Source organism: Megalops cyprinoides, chromosome 2, assembly GCF_013368585.1.
Source record: "Megalops cyprinoides isolate fMegCyp1 chromosome 2, fMegCyp1.pri, whole genome shotgun sequence".
Classification (NCBI taxonomy): domain Eukaryota; kingdom Metazoa; phylum Chordata; class Actinopteri; order Elopiformes; family Megalopidae; genus Megalops; species Megalops cyprinoides.
The window spans coordinates 66802042-66815533 of NC_050584.1; the positions used below are offsets into that span (position 1 = coordinate 66802042).

Consider the following 13492-nt stretch of genomic DNA (forward strand, 5'->3'; position numbering starts at 1 on the left):
CTCTGCGGATTGCAGGCATGCTTAGTGAAACTCCTGAAATGATCCATCCTGTCACTCACTGCCTGTGAGAGGAGTTTTCCTCTATTTGTCACCCGCTGCGTATCACAGGAGGAGGAATCTCCAGGGTCAGAAGGCAACCCTTAACCTGCGGCTTGCGGGGGATTTGGTACAGTGAGGAGATCCGGCTGCTACTGCGGCTTTGTAGTGCAGCTGCTTTCAGAGGGAAATTGCCCTTCAACTTTCTCTGTCAACAGCTGGGTAGAAAACCAGCACACAGGACACTGGACCAGACAGAGCAGAATCTCCTGGATCTCTCCTACTGACCTCCCCTGAGCACAACCTCAAAAAAAGACCTGTCCACCATGTGAATGTCTTCCTCTCTCCCTCTGTTCATCTGTCCCTTTGTCCTTCTGTCCCTCTGGGTCTCCGTCCCACTGGGTCTCTGTCCCTCTGTCCCTCTGGGTCTCCGTCCCTCTGGGTCTCTGTCCCTCTGGGTCTCCGTCCCTCTGGGTCTCTGTCCCTCTGTCCCTCTGGGTCTCCGTCCCTCTGTGTCTCTGCCTCTCTGTCCCTCTGTCCCTCTGGGTCTCTGTCCCTTTGAGTCTCTGCCCCTCTGTGTCTCTGTCCCTCTGGGTCTCTGTCCCTTTGGGTCTCTGTCCCTCTGTGTCTCTGTCCCTCTGGGTCTCTGTCCCTCTGGTTCTCTGTCCCTCTGTGTCTCTGTCTCTCTGGGTCACTGTCCCTCTGTCCCTCTGTGCCTCACAGTGAAATGGCTTTGTCTGTACTGGGCCGACCACTCCTCTTTCAAACACTTCAATGCTGTCACTGAAACATACATGTATAAAACGTGTACACTTGCCCCTTTTTATCAATATGTCCTCAGAGTTTACACGGCCAGAGAAGGCCTGCTATGTGCAATGTGTGTGTATGTGGATAAACGCCTGTAATGTTCTTCTCAGTGTTGCTCTTCTCCAGGTGGCTTTTGTGAAACGTGAACTTTTCTCACTAGCCTGCATCTCTGAAACTCTACCTGTTAACTCCTGTTGGCAATAACGAAACTGTAAGTACTGGTAATCGTCAAGCTTAAAGCACGACGGGGTCTATTTTTGTATGCATCATATTTGTTAGGTTTGTAAAATGCTTTAATATTATGATGTGTGAGTTTGTATCAGAGGCAACAGTGGAAGGCCTTTCGTGTCTTTCTGGAGGAGTCAGAGACCACTATGATGCTATTGAGTTAATATTTTGTGTACATTAACAGACTTTGTATAACATATTTTAAAATGTTTTAAACCTTGCTGTACAAAATTGGTATTTTGAGTGTTTTTACATTTGTGGCGGAATGTACAAACCAAAACATACTTTTCTGAATAAATTGTTATTGTTGAAGACCTATTTTTCATTGCCAGTGCTAATAATGATCGAAGTTATGCTAAAATTGCATGTTCTGCACTTTTAAGTAAAACTCTGTGATACAATGAATGACACTAGTCTTACAGAAAGGAATTGATGCAGTAGACACATTTCCAGGTAAGACGCTGACATCTACCCCCATACATGCAAACACACGCACACTCACACATGCTCAAGCACACTCACACACACATACACATATAGTCACACACGCGTGTCCGGTTGCTCCTACCTGTAGGGCCTTAACGTTGGAGGAGGGTTGTTTTGACATTTTGTTCAGGGAAATCCTGCAGAAAAAGAAAAAGACAAGAGGAGAGAGGTCACAACCATTTGAGTGGCCAAGCAAATGTGTGTGTGTGTGTATGTGTGTGTGTGTATGTGAGTGTGTGTGTGTGTGTGTGAGAGAGAGAAAAAGAGAGAGAGAGAGAGAGAGAGAGAGAGAGAGAGGGAATAAAGTTGGGCCATTGTCTCACTGTGGCTTTCAGAGACACAGGATAGTCTTTCAGTTGCTTAGCGACTTCTACAGTGAGACACAGGCAGGGGTCATTTCAGCTGAATCATTCATGGGGGAGAGATGAGGGGTGGGGGCAGGAAACAGGTACACAACTGCAGAGAGGGACCGGACAGGTGAGACTGGGATAGCTAATGGCTATACTAATTTCATGCTTGTGTGTGTGTGTGTGTATGTGTGTGTGTGGGGGGGGGTGTATGTGTGTGTGTCTGTGTGTGTGTGGGAGTGTGTGTCTGTGTGTGTGTGTGGGAGTGTGTGTCCGTGTGGGAGTGTGTGTGTGTCTGTGTGTCTGTGTGGGAGTGTGTGTGTGTCAGTGTGTGTGTGAGGTGAATAGCTCTCAGGTCAGAGATCAGTGCACTGTTGGTACAGCATGCTGTTCTGCACTGTGTTGATGAGATCACATTTCTCATTCATCAGGTGAGCTGTGTCACTTTCATCAGACCGACATACTGACACGCTCACATCAGTAACAACACGCTGACACGCTCACATCAGTAACAACACGCTGACACAGCTCACATCAGTAACAACACACTGACACAGCTCAGATCAGTAACAACACGCTGACACAGCTCACATCAGTAACAACACACTGAAACAGCTCACATCAGCCCGACACACTGACACAGCTCACATCAGTAACAACACACTGAAACAGCTCACATCAGTAACAACACACTGACACGCTCACATCAGTAACAACACGCTGACACAGCTCACATCAGTAACAACACACTGACACAGCTCAGATCAGTAACAACACGCTGACACAGCTCACATCAGTAACAACACACTGAAACAGCTCACATCAGCCCGACACACTGACACAGCTCACATCAGTAACAACACACTGACACAGCTCACATCAGTAACAACACACTGAAACAGCTCACATCAGTAACAACACACTGACACAGCTCACATCAGTAACAAGACACTGACACAGCTCACATCAGTAACAACAACACACTGACACAGCTCACATCAGTAACAACACACTGACAAAGCTCACATCAGTAACAACAACACACTGACACAGCTCACATCAGTAACAAGACACTGACACAGCTCACATCAGTAACAACAACACACTGACACAGCTCACATCAGTAACAACACACTGACAAAGCTCACATCAGTAACAACAACACACTGACACAGCTCACATCAGTAACAACACACTGACAAAGCTCACATCAGTAACAACACACTGACACAGCTCACATCAGTAACAACAACACACTGACAAAGCTCACATCATTAACAACAACACACTGACAAAGCTCACATCACTGATAGCAAATCCTTTCAAATCCTTACAGACCTGATGTCTGGAGAAGGGACAAATAAGATTAAAGCTCACAAAATCACCTAAAGATGTAAAAAAATCAATAAACTAATACGTATTGCATTTACTACAATACCCCATAAAAGCAAGGTATCACTGCGTTATCAGCGATCACGGCCACTTCGGTCCAGCAGACGGTGCACTGAGAGGCCGTCTCTGTCCTCTCCCTCATCACGTGTGCATGTTTTGCATTTTCGCAGATGGAAATTTCTGGAAATGACACTGTGTTTGTCTAGCCTTTCCTAAAAAAAAACAACAGAAACAAAAGCTTCGACAGAGAAGCGCTGGTTGTAATCAGACACTTGCATGCGGTCCTCATACACAAACCCTGCTGGAGGAAATGGCCAGAACTTTGCAGAAACGCTCTGGCTTCATCAGCAAGAGAGGAGCTGTTACAGAGATCCCCATGTCTGCTACCCTCAGCCCAAACAGTCCTCATAACATGACAAAAATGTTCCCTGGAACCAGACAATGATCCAATCCACCTCTATTGTTGGATAGAGGTGGCCTTTATTGGCCTTTATTACCCAATTATTAACCTGGCCTTTATTACCCAATCATTAACCTGCTTTCCTTGTCATAATCAAACCCACCCTTGATTCGCCATAGTGGCAGTGTGGGATAGCAGCTACGGGTCTTGATGTGTTGAAGAAGATTGGAGGTTTGAATGTTGGCTGGTGTTCTGCTGTCTTACCCCTGACTGAGGTACTGGTCCCTAAAAGGCTTCAGTAGGATACCCATCTATACATCTATAAAATGAAGGTTGTCAATCCTCAAGAAATAAGCCATCAGCCATGGAAACCACAGGAATGATTACATTATTGAGACTGTATTTGTCCAGATGCTGTGACACTCCTGTGAGTGATGTGGGAGAGCTGTAACACTCCTGTGAGTGATGTGGGAGAGCTGTGACACTCCTGTGAGTGATGTGTGAGAGCTGTAACACTCCTGTGAGTGATGTGGGAGAGCTGTAATACTGCTGTGAGTGATGTGTGAGAGCTGTAGCACTCCTGTGACATGTGAGAGCTGTAACACTCCTGTGAGTGATGTGTGCGAGTCGTGACACTCCTGTGAGTGATGTGTGAGAGCTGTAACACTCCTGTGAGTGATGTGTAAGAGCTGTAACACTCCTGTGAGTGATGTGTAAGAGCTGTGACACTCCTGTGAGTGATGTGTGAGAGCTGTGACACTCCTGTGAGTGATGTGTGAGAGCTGTGACACTCCTGTGATGTGTGAGAGCTGTAACACTCCTGTGGGTGATGTGTAAGAGCTGTGACACTCCTGTGGGTGATGTGTGAGAGCTGTAACACTCCTGTGGGTGATGTGTAAGAGCTGTGACACTCCTGTGGGTGATGTGTAAGAGCTGTAACACTCCTGTGAGTGATGTGGGAGAGCTGTAACACTGCTGTGAGTGATGTGTGAGAGCTGTAACACTCCTGTGAGTGATGTGTGAGAGCTGTAACACTCCTGTGAGTGATGTGTGAGAGCTGTAACACTCCTGTGAGTGATGTGTGAGAGCTGTAACACTCCTGTGTGTGACGTGGGAGAGCTGTAACACTGCTGTGAGTGATGTGTGAGAGCTGTAACACTCCTGTGAGTGATGTGGGAGAGCTGTAATACTGCTGTGACACTGTAACTGATTCATCATTATTTGGGTCACAGTCACAGAACTGTCACAATCACAGAACTGCACATCTGGTGATCCACTGCTGCCATGGAAACGCAAATCCCACCAAACCCTTTTTTTGTCAAATCCCAGACGGGTACTCTCTCTTTGTAAAAGTGTCTTACAGTTTCAGTGGAGAAGCCCAGATGGCGTATGTAGGGCAGAATCAGGCAAATACCAGTTATTAATCACAAGACATTTTGGAAACACTTAGAAACAGCGCCCCCTGGTCCTGCGGGGCTCCACACAGCACAATAACCACCCACACAGTCCAGGCCAACCAAACTGTAACACAGCACAAACTGCCGGAGGCCGCAGCGCGGAGACGAGCCCCAGCAGACGGAGCGTCCCTGAAAGAGCAGCGTGACGGCCAGTGATAAACGGACAGGTGAGATCTGCTCACGCGTAGGCCTGGCTCCCGAGGACGGGGCAGGAGGCGGAGCCAGAGCTGCACTCTGTGGGACATTCCACATCCCCCCTGCGGAGGAAGAGCTTTCCTCTGCATGAGGAACACAACATCACATTATTGTCGACTAGCGGCTCTTATTCAGTGTGACTTGCATAGGTTACAGTTTTTACATGGTATCTGTTTATACAGCTGGATATTTACTGAGGCAGTTCTGGGTTAAGTACCTTGCCCAATGGTACGGCAGCAGGGCCCCAGCAGGGAATTCAACCGGCAAACTCTCAGTTACGAGCCCTGCTCCTTACTGCTATGCTACACTGCCTGCTATAATAATAATAATTATTATTATTATTGTTATTGTTATTATTATTATTTATTTTTTTAATATACTACCACTTACATCAGTATGCATATTCCTGCCACTGTTGCCATTGTTGTATGTTGGGGTGGCAGTGTAGCATAGCGGTAAGGAGCAGGGCTTGTAACCAAGAGGTTGCTGTGTCAGTTCCCAACTGGGGCACTGCCTCTATACTTAACATAGGTTTGCCTGAGTAAATATCCAGCTGTGTAAATGTATATACCCGTGAGCAGTGTAAGTGGCTCTGGATAAGAGCTTCCCCTAAACACCAAAAATGCGATGTTTATTGCTCCCATATCAGCCTGACTCTGGCGGCAGCGGCAGTAAGGCCAGCCTGCACTGTGGGAGAGAGAGGCTCCTGTGAAGCCCAGCATTGAGGATGACATGAGGTGAAACAGACCCCTTTGCCTGAGCTGTGTCTCAGTCTGCCCTAGTAACCGTAACCAGGGTATTGTTTATGTATCAACACAGGGGACAGACTATGGTGGCCAGGCCCAGAGCCCTGCTATATTTACACGAGAGTGAGCCCAGCCAGGCCAGCTGCCAGCATTTCGCCTCTCACCTCGCCGGCCCCTCTGTGCTTCACACCTCCCCCTGCCCTTTCTCTCTTTCACTCTCTCTTCTCTTCATACTTCTCCAAACTCTTTCTTCCTCTCCTCTTCTCTCCCCCTCTCTCTACCTTCCCCACCTCTCACTCCCTCTCTCTCTCTTTCTCTCTCCCTCATACCTCAACCACCATCAGCTCTTCCTTCCTCTCCGTCTCTCTCCTGTTCTCTCCACCTCACCCTCCCTCTCTTTCTCTTTCTCTCTCCCTTCATATCTCTGTCTACCTCTCACACTTCCCACACACACACACACACACCCCTCCACACACACACACACTCACACACCCACTCCGCCTGCCCCCACAAACACCCTCCCCCGTTACACATTCCTCTATTCAAATCCCATGTAAAATATTTCCAATTAATGAGGAGTGAGGCAGCCTTCTAACAATGGCTCCCTGTGTAGCTCTGTGGCGAGCGCTTTATCAGCCGCGCTGGTCTGGCAGGACAGGCGGCGGAGACCGGCCATGCAAAGCAGGGCAGACACTCTGTCCCGTACAGGTCCCTCTCACCCTGGCAGTGCCACGCAGACACGGCCTCACACAAAGCAGATGTGCCTCTCTGTCCCCTCCACACCCCGCTGTAGCACCCCGAATCAAAGGCTTCCTCTCTCACCTCTAATGAACCTTTCTCAGAGAGGGACAGATCACTACACTCACCGCTCTGACCACTGCTCCACACTGCTCTACACTGACCACTGCTCCACACTGCTGCTCTGACCACTGCTCCATGCTGCTGATCTGACCACTGCACCACACTGCCGCTCTGACCACTACACTCCACACTGCTGCTCTGAACACTGCTCCACACTGACCACTGCTCCATGCTGCTGCTCTGACCACTGCTCCACACTGACCACTGCTCCATGCTGCTGCTCTGACCACTGCTCCACACTGACCACTGCTCCATGCTGCTGCTCTGACCACTGCTTCACACTGCTGTTCTGACCACTACACTCCACACTGCCGCTCCACACTGCTCTACACTGACCACTGCTCCATGCTGCTGCTCTGACCACTACACTCCACACTGCTGCTCTGACCACTACACTCCACACTGCTGCTCTGACCACTACACTCCACACTGCTGCCCTGAACACTGCTCCACACTGCTGCTCTGACTGCTGCTCCACACTGCTCTGACCACTGTTCCACACTGCTGCTCTATCTATAATATTCACTGAGATCCATGTAGCCTTGCTTGACTCATATAGTCACTGTCTATACTTGGTGCTTAACCTCACACATCTACACTCTCAGAGATTAACACACTGTGATTGCCCTTGATCAAATTACTCTCTCACACACACAGACAAACACACACTTACACGCATGCACACATACACATACACACAAACACACATACACACATACACACACACACACACACACACACACACACACACACACACAAACACAAGAAATGTCCCTACACCCCTGACTAGTCCGCTACCTTCTCCTAAAGAAGGGAATCTATACTGAGACACTAAATGAAAGGGATATCAAGGTGTGGGGGGTCATTAAAAGACCAAACCCACAGACGAGCCCTCGTTCTTTTGCTTCTAAGAACATTTCCTGTTCTGATGCAACTCAGGAGGCATTTCAGGTAAAGCTCCTCTCCCCTCTTCTCCCTAAATCACTCTAAAATCACTCTTTCTTCCTGAAAAACACACTTTAAAACTCCCACACCCTCCGCCTGCACGTCCCTCTCACCCCCTACCTGTCTACGGAACACTGTCACCTGGACGCTGTCCGGTTGCTGTGGCAATAGACCCTGAGGTGAGTGCTGGACCCCTCCCTGCCCGGATCGGATCGGCGCTGGAGCGAGACTGCGGACCCTCACTGCTCTGGCGGGTCACACGCTGGGGAAAGAGGCTGCTCTGGGATGCCTCTCGTAGCTGGCATTTGTTCTCCCTAAAAATAGCCGTGCAATACACAGAGGAACCTGCTCTCCACACTGGCCATCGGGGGGGGGGAGGGAGAGATGCACACATTCATACACGTACACACAGAGAATCACACACTCATACACACAGAGAAACACACACTCACACGCACAGAGAAACACACACTCATACGCACAGAGAAACACACACTCACACACACAGAGAATCACACACTCACACACACACAGAGAATCACACACTCACACACACAGAGAAACACACACTCACACACACAGAGAAACACACACTCACACGCACAGAGAAACACACACTCACACACACAGAGAATCACACACTCACACACAGAGAATCACACACACACACAGAGAATCACACACTCACACACAGAGAATCACACACTCACACACACAGAGAAACACACACTCACACACACAGAGAAACACACATTCATACACACAGAGAAACACACACTCACACACACAGAGAAACACACACTCACACACACAGAGAAACACACACTCACACACACAGAGAAGCACACATTCATACACGTACACACAGAGAATCACACCCACACACACAGAGAAGCACACACATTCACACACAGAGAAACACACATTCACACACAGAGAAGCACACATTCATACACGTACACACACACAAACACACATTCACACACAGAGAAGCACACATTCATACACTCACACACAGAGAGAAGCACACACTCACACACACAGAGAATCACACCCACACACACAGAGAAGCACACACATTCACACACAGAGAAACACACATTCACACACAGAGAAGCACACATTCATACACGTACACACAGAGAATCACACTCACACACACAGAGAAGCACACATTCATACATGTACACACACACAAACACACATTCACACACAGAGAAGCACACATTCATACACTCACACACAGAGAGAAGCACACACTCACACACACAGAGAAACACACACTCACACACAGAGACAAACACACATTCATACACGTACACACAGAAAATCACACACTCACACACACAGAGAATCACACACTCACACACACACAGAAACACACACTCACACACACAGAGAAACACACACTCACACACAGAGACAAACACACATTCATACACACAGAGACAAACACACATTCATACACATACACACAGAGAAACACACACTCACGCACACACAGAAACACACATTCACACACACACAGAAACACACATTCATACACTCACAGAGAAACACACAATCATGCACGTATACACACAGAGAAACACACATTCATACACAGAGAGAAACACACGTTTATACTCTCTCACACACACAGAAACACACATTCATACACACACACACAGAGAAACACACATTTATACACTCATACACACAGAGAAACACATTCATATATTCACATACACTCTCTCTCACATATACTTACACACACACTCCCTCTATCATGCTCACACACACTTTCTCTCACACATATACATCTCTCATATATACTCTCTCCCTCTCTCTATTTCCCTCTCTCTCTCACATACACACAGTCAGTCCTGTTTAACTTTAACCAGATATGGTCACTATTCGCCTGTGATTCTCTCCAGCATGTCTTCAATCTGCTTCAATAACCCAATCTGCTTTCTGCCAGCAATATCTAGGCCAATCAAGCCCAACTATACAGATAAGATAATACTTTATTGTTTGTTTACACAGAAATGTGCACCCTGCCACACAGTGTTAATAGCGGACAATACACACTGCAATAACACTCAGCACCAAACCGCTGTACTGTTGATACATACAGCACTCATGCCAACACATGCTGCCCATCCACAGCCATACCACAAATCCCGGCCTTAATCTACCCTTCTGGTCCACCCCATCTCTCTGTCTGATCCTACCTCTCTTCTAGAACCTGTCGACTTACCTGTACCCACCTCTACACCTGAACCTTCCTACGTACCTGTACCTGCCTCTCTACATGAACCCAGCCTTCTGACCTGAACCCGCCTCTCTCTGTGTAACTCCACCTCCCTGTATGACCCCGCCTCTCTGTGTGACCCCGCCTCTCTGTGTGGCCCCGCCTCTCTGTGTAACTCCACCTCTCTGTGTGGCCCCGCCTCTCTCTGTGTAACTCCACCTCCCTGTATGACCCCACCTCTCTGTGTGACCCCGCCTCTCTGTGTGGCCCCGCCTCTCTGTGTAACTCCACCTCTCTGTGTGGCCCCGCCTCTCTCTGTGTAACTCCACCTCCCTGTATGACCCCGCCTCTCTGTATGACCCCGCCTCTCTGTGTGGCCCCGCCTCTCTGCGTGACCCCACCTTTCTATCTGACCAGCCTCACCTGGGTCTTTTCCCATCAGTCCCAGCTACTGCTAAGGACACACCCCCATGCAGGACACTCCCACCAGTGACCACAGGGGGCGCTTAAGCCCGGGTGCAAGCCACAGCCTCTGAAATCACAGCCAGCAGCATCCAGGAAGAGCTTTTAATGAATGCCAGAGTAGTGGGGCAGCTACAGAGAAAGTGCAGATGGCCTGCTCTCTCGATACCATAAACACACATATCGTATTATATGTATATGATGTAGTTTGTTTTCTGATGAATAGGATATGAATGCGAAATTAAAGATATTACTAATTTTGCTCCAAGCTCGGCACCATGTTGCCAAAATGAAGGCCCTGATATTCTCTGTGTTCCCCCAGGTGAAAAGGGGTATTCACAAACTCTGATACCACTCTATCAGCCCGGGAAAGAAACACATAGGATCGATGTTCTGCCACAGCCTGACTGACCAAAGACCGATCAAAAACAAGGTAACCCCCCCACCCCCATCAAACCCGAAGCGGAAATCTCCATCAAATCCGGTCATTGCCTCCATAAAACCCAGAGTACTCTCTTCCATCAAACCCTCAGCAGAAATCAAACATATCACACCTGAACCACAAAACCTGAAGCCCTCAATACAGCAGAAATCTCACCGAGTGGACCCGGAGGCGTATCCTCCATCAAACCCGAAAACCGAAAAGCGCTCGCATCAATCCCAGAGCAGAGACGTCAGCGGCAGGAAAGGAGGGCAGCTGCTGTGTACCAGCAGCAGAGCAGAGCGCGGTGCTCTCCCTCCCGGCCAATCAAAGCTCCTTCCCCCGCGCCCGCGCCAGTGCCCGCTCTGGGAACAGCCGCACCTGTCCCACCTGCCTCGGGTCATGCCGCCCCCTCACCTCCTCGGCTTCCTCTGCGCCACACCGGGCGTGTCACCCCCCGCCTGGTCTCTGTGAGGTCCTCTCTCCGCCGGCTCACCGAGGTAAGCTTCTCGCAGCTCCGCTCCTTATTAAAGACCTGACCTAATTGCAGCTCTGGCAGGAGGAGCCCAGGGACCGCGCCTCAGTCTCCGCCTGATTGGATCTCGCTTTGACACGCCGGACTGTCCCAGTGAAGCAGGAGAAGCCTATCCGGGAGTTTCGCTCCCAAAACTGGGGTGAGACGCTCAATGATGTGGGACTAGGAGCACTGGGCAATACTGGGCATTTTGTCACCCAGTATAGAGATTTTTACAGTGCCCTTCACATTCAGATGCTGCTAAATATGAATTTGTCTTTGCGGAGATATGAAGGAATGAACGTACAGCTGTTTGTGTTTATGACAGCAGAGTGCCCAGACACAGGGAAGATGCTGAAAGTAAAGACACATCTTCCTCTGGGTAACAACCCCAGGAAGCTCTGCTCTCAAAAAGTGAAGCTTGCAGAGCTATCTGGTCACTTTCTGCTTCACAGAGCTGGCCAAATAACCCGTACCAGATCACCACTGAGCATCTACCTCTAACAACACTGATCCATGTACTACTGCTGAGTTAGCATGTAGCGCTACCCCTGTGCCCACTGAGTGAAAATTCAACAGAGCACCGCGGTGAGGGTAGCGGTGACCCCTCTGAGAACAAATGAACCAGAATAAAACAAGGGACAAAGAAGAAAGCAAAAACACCAGGCATTGTTCCAGAGTCCAGTTAAAATCGAGCAGCTAGTGGTGGCTGTCCTGCCCTGCTGAATGAGCTAACGGCCTGTGTCACTCACCCCTGATGGGAGATTCTGTTTCTGCTGCAGGGTGTCGATGACGCTCTCTCCGCTCGCTAGTGCGCTCTGGACCTGTGGACGAGTGGGTGCGAGTATGTGCAAATGTGTGCGAGTGTGTGCGAGTGCGTGCGAGTGTGTGTCTGACTCCCGTCTGTGCTACAGGGCACGGTCGCTGCTGGTGTTAACAGGAATATGCAAATGCAGCTCTCTGACTCCTCCAGCACGAAAAACACTTCCTCCTTCAACTGCTACCCTACTCCTGTGGGTCAACAACAAAACAGACAGATAAAGCTAGACACAGGCTCACTGACGACACCCCTGAGAGTATGGAATACCTGTCAGAGAATCAACCAGTCAATCGATCAGATGCACCAACAGACCGCTAAACTACTTGGATAACAGCACTGCGTAGAAATGACCCTGTTTCTTTCCAGGGCTTTGACCATGAACTGAAGGCTTTTACTGATGAACTGTGAGTATGGTCCAGAGAGCAGATTCCCAACAAAAATGAATTAACTTTAAGACCTTTTGAATTTTAACACCTTATGACTCATAGTGAGTGGTTAAGTACCTGGGCATGTACTCAGAAGCTAATTCGCAGGTGGGGCCGGTAAAAGAAAGGGGTAGGGTTAGGGTTAGGGTTAGGTAAATGAAAGGTTCTTACTTGAATTACTTAAATGTAGCTGTGTGAATGGATGAAAAACACAGGACACACATTGACCTGGAAGCAAATGAGTAAAATGCTGTCATCTTTATCCTTCGGGAAGGCAGGCACTCCGCGTTAAAGGCAGATGATGGTGAACAATGAGACAATGATACTGAGACCAAACAAAACAGTGTGCAAGCGTGTGTGTGCGCGTTTGTGTGAGACAGAAAGAGTATGTGTGGGAGTGTGTATTTTAGACAATGTGTGCAAGTTTGTGTGCGTGAGAGAGAGTATGTCTGTGTGTGTGTGTGCAAGTTTGTGTGTGTGTGTGAGAGAGAGAGAGAGAGTATGTCTCTGTGTGTGTACAAGTGTGTGTGAGTGTGAGAGAGAGTATGTATGTGCATTGGTGGGGGGGGGATTGGGGGTAGACAGAGTACCCTCTGTTCTCTGCCCTTTTAATGGGCCAGTCTCCCATACTGATTTGAAATGTCCTTGAAGTCTGCATAATGTCACCTTATCGTGCCACTGATCACCGATAACAAATACCCCCACAAGCCTCTGCTG

General features: G+C 48.7%; 1 protein-coding gene across 5 annotated transcripts in view; it reads right to left on the reverse strand.

Annotated features, from left to right (window-relative positions):
• The window catches only part of smpx (small muscle protein X-linked), a 20464-nt gene extending 8162 nt beyond the window's left edge, over positions 1-12302 (reverse strand). Inside the window, exons 1-2 of one of the 5 annotated variants that reach the window (XM_036520871.1) lie at positions 12283-12302; positions 1640-1694 (exon numbers count right to left, since the gene is read on the reverse strand). In XM_036520871.1, the coding sequence (XP_036376764.1) occupies positions 1640-1678 (39 nt within the window). In that variant the 5' untranslated portion in view covers positions 1679-1694; positions 12283-12302. Of the gene's footprint in view, positions 1-1639; positions 1695-3342; positions 3476-8020; positions 8161-11433; positions 11523-12282 lie in introns of those variants that run through there. The other 4 variants (XM_036520870.1, XM_036520869.1, XM_036520868.1 and 1 more) reach the window with 4 other exon arrangements.
• Positions 12303-13492: the final 1190 nt, after the last annotated feature.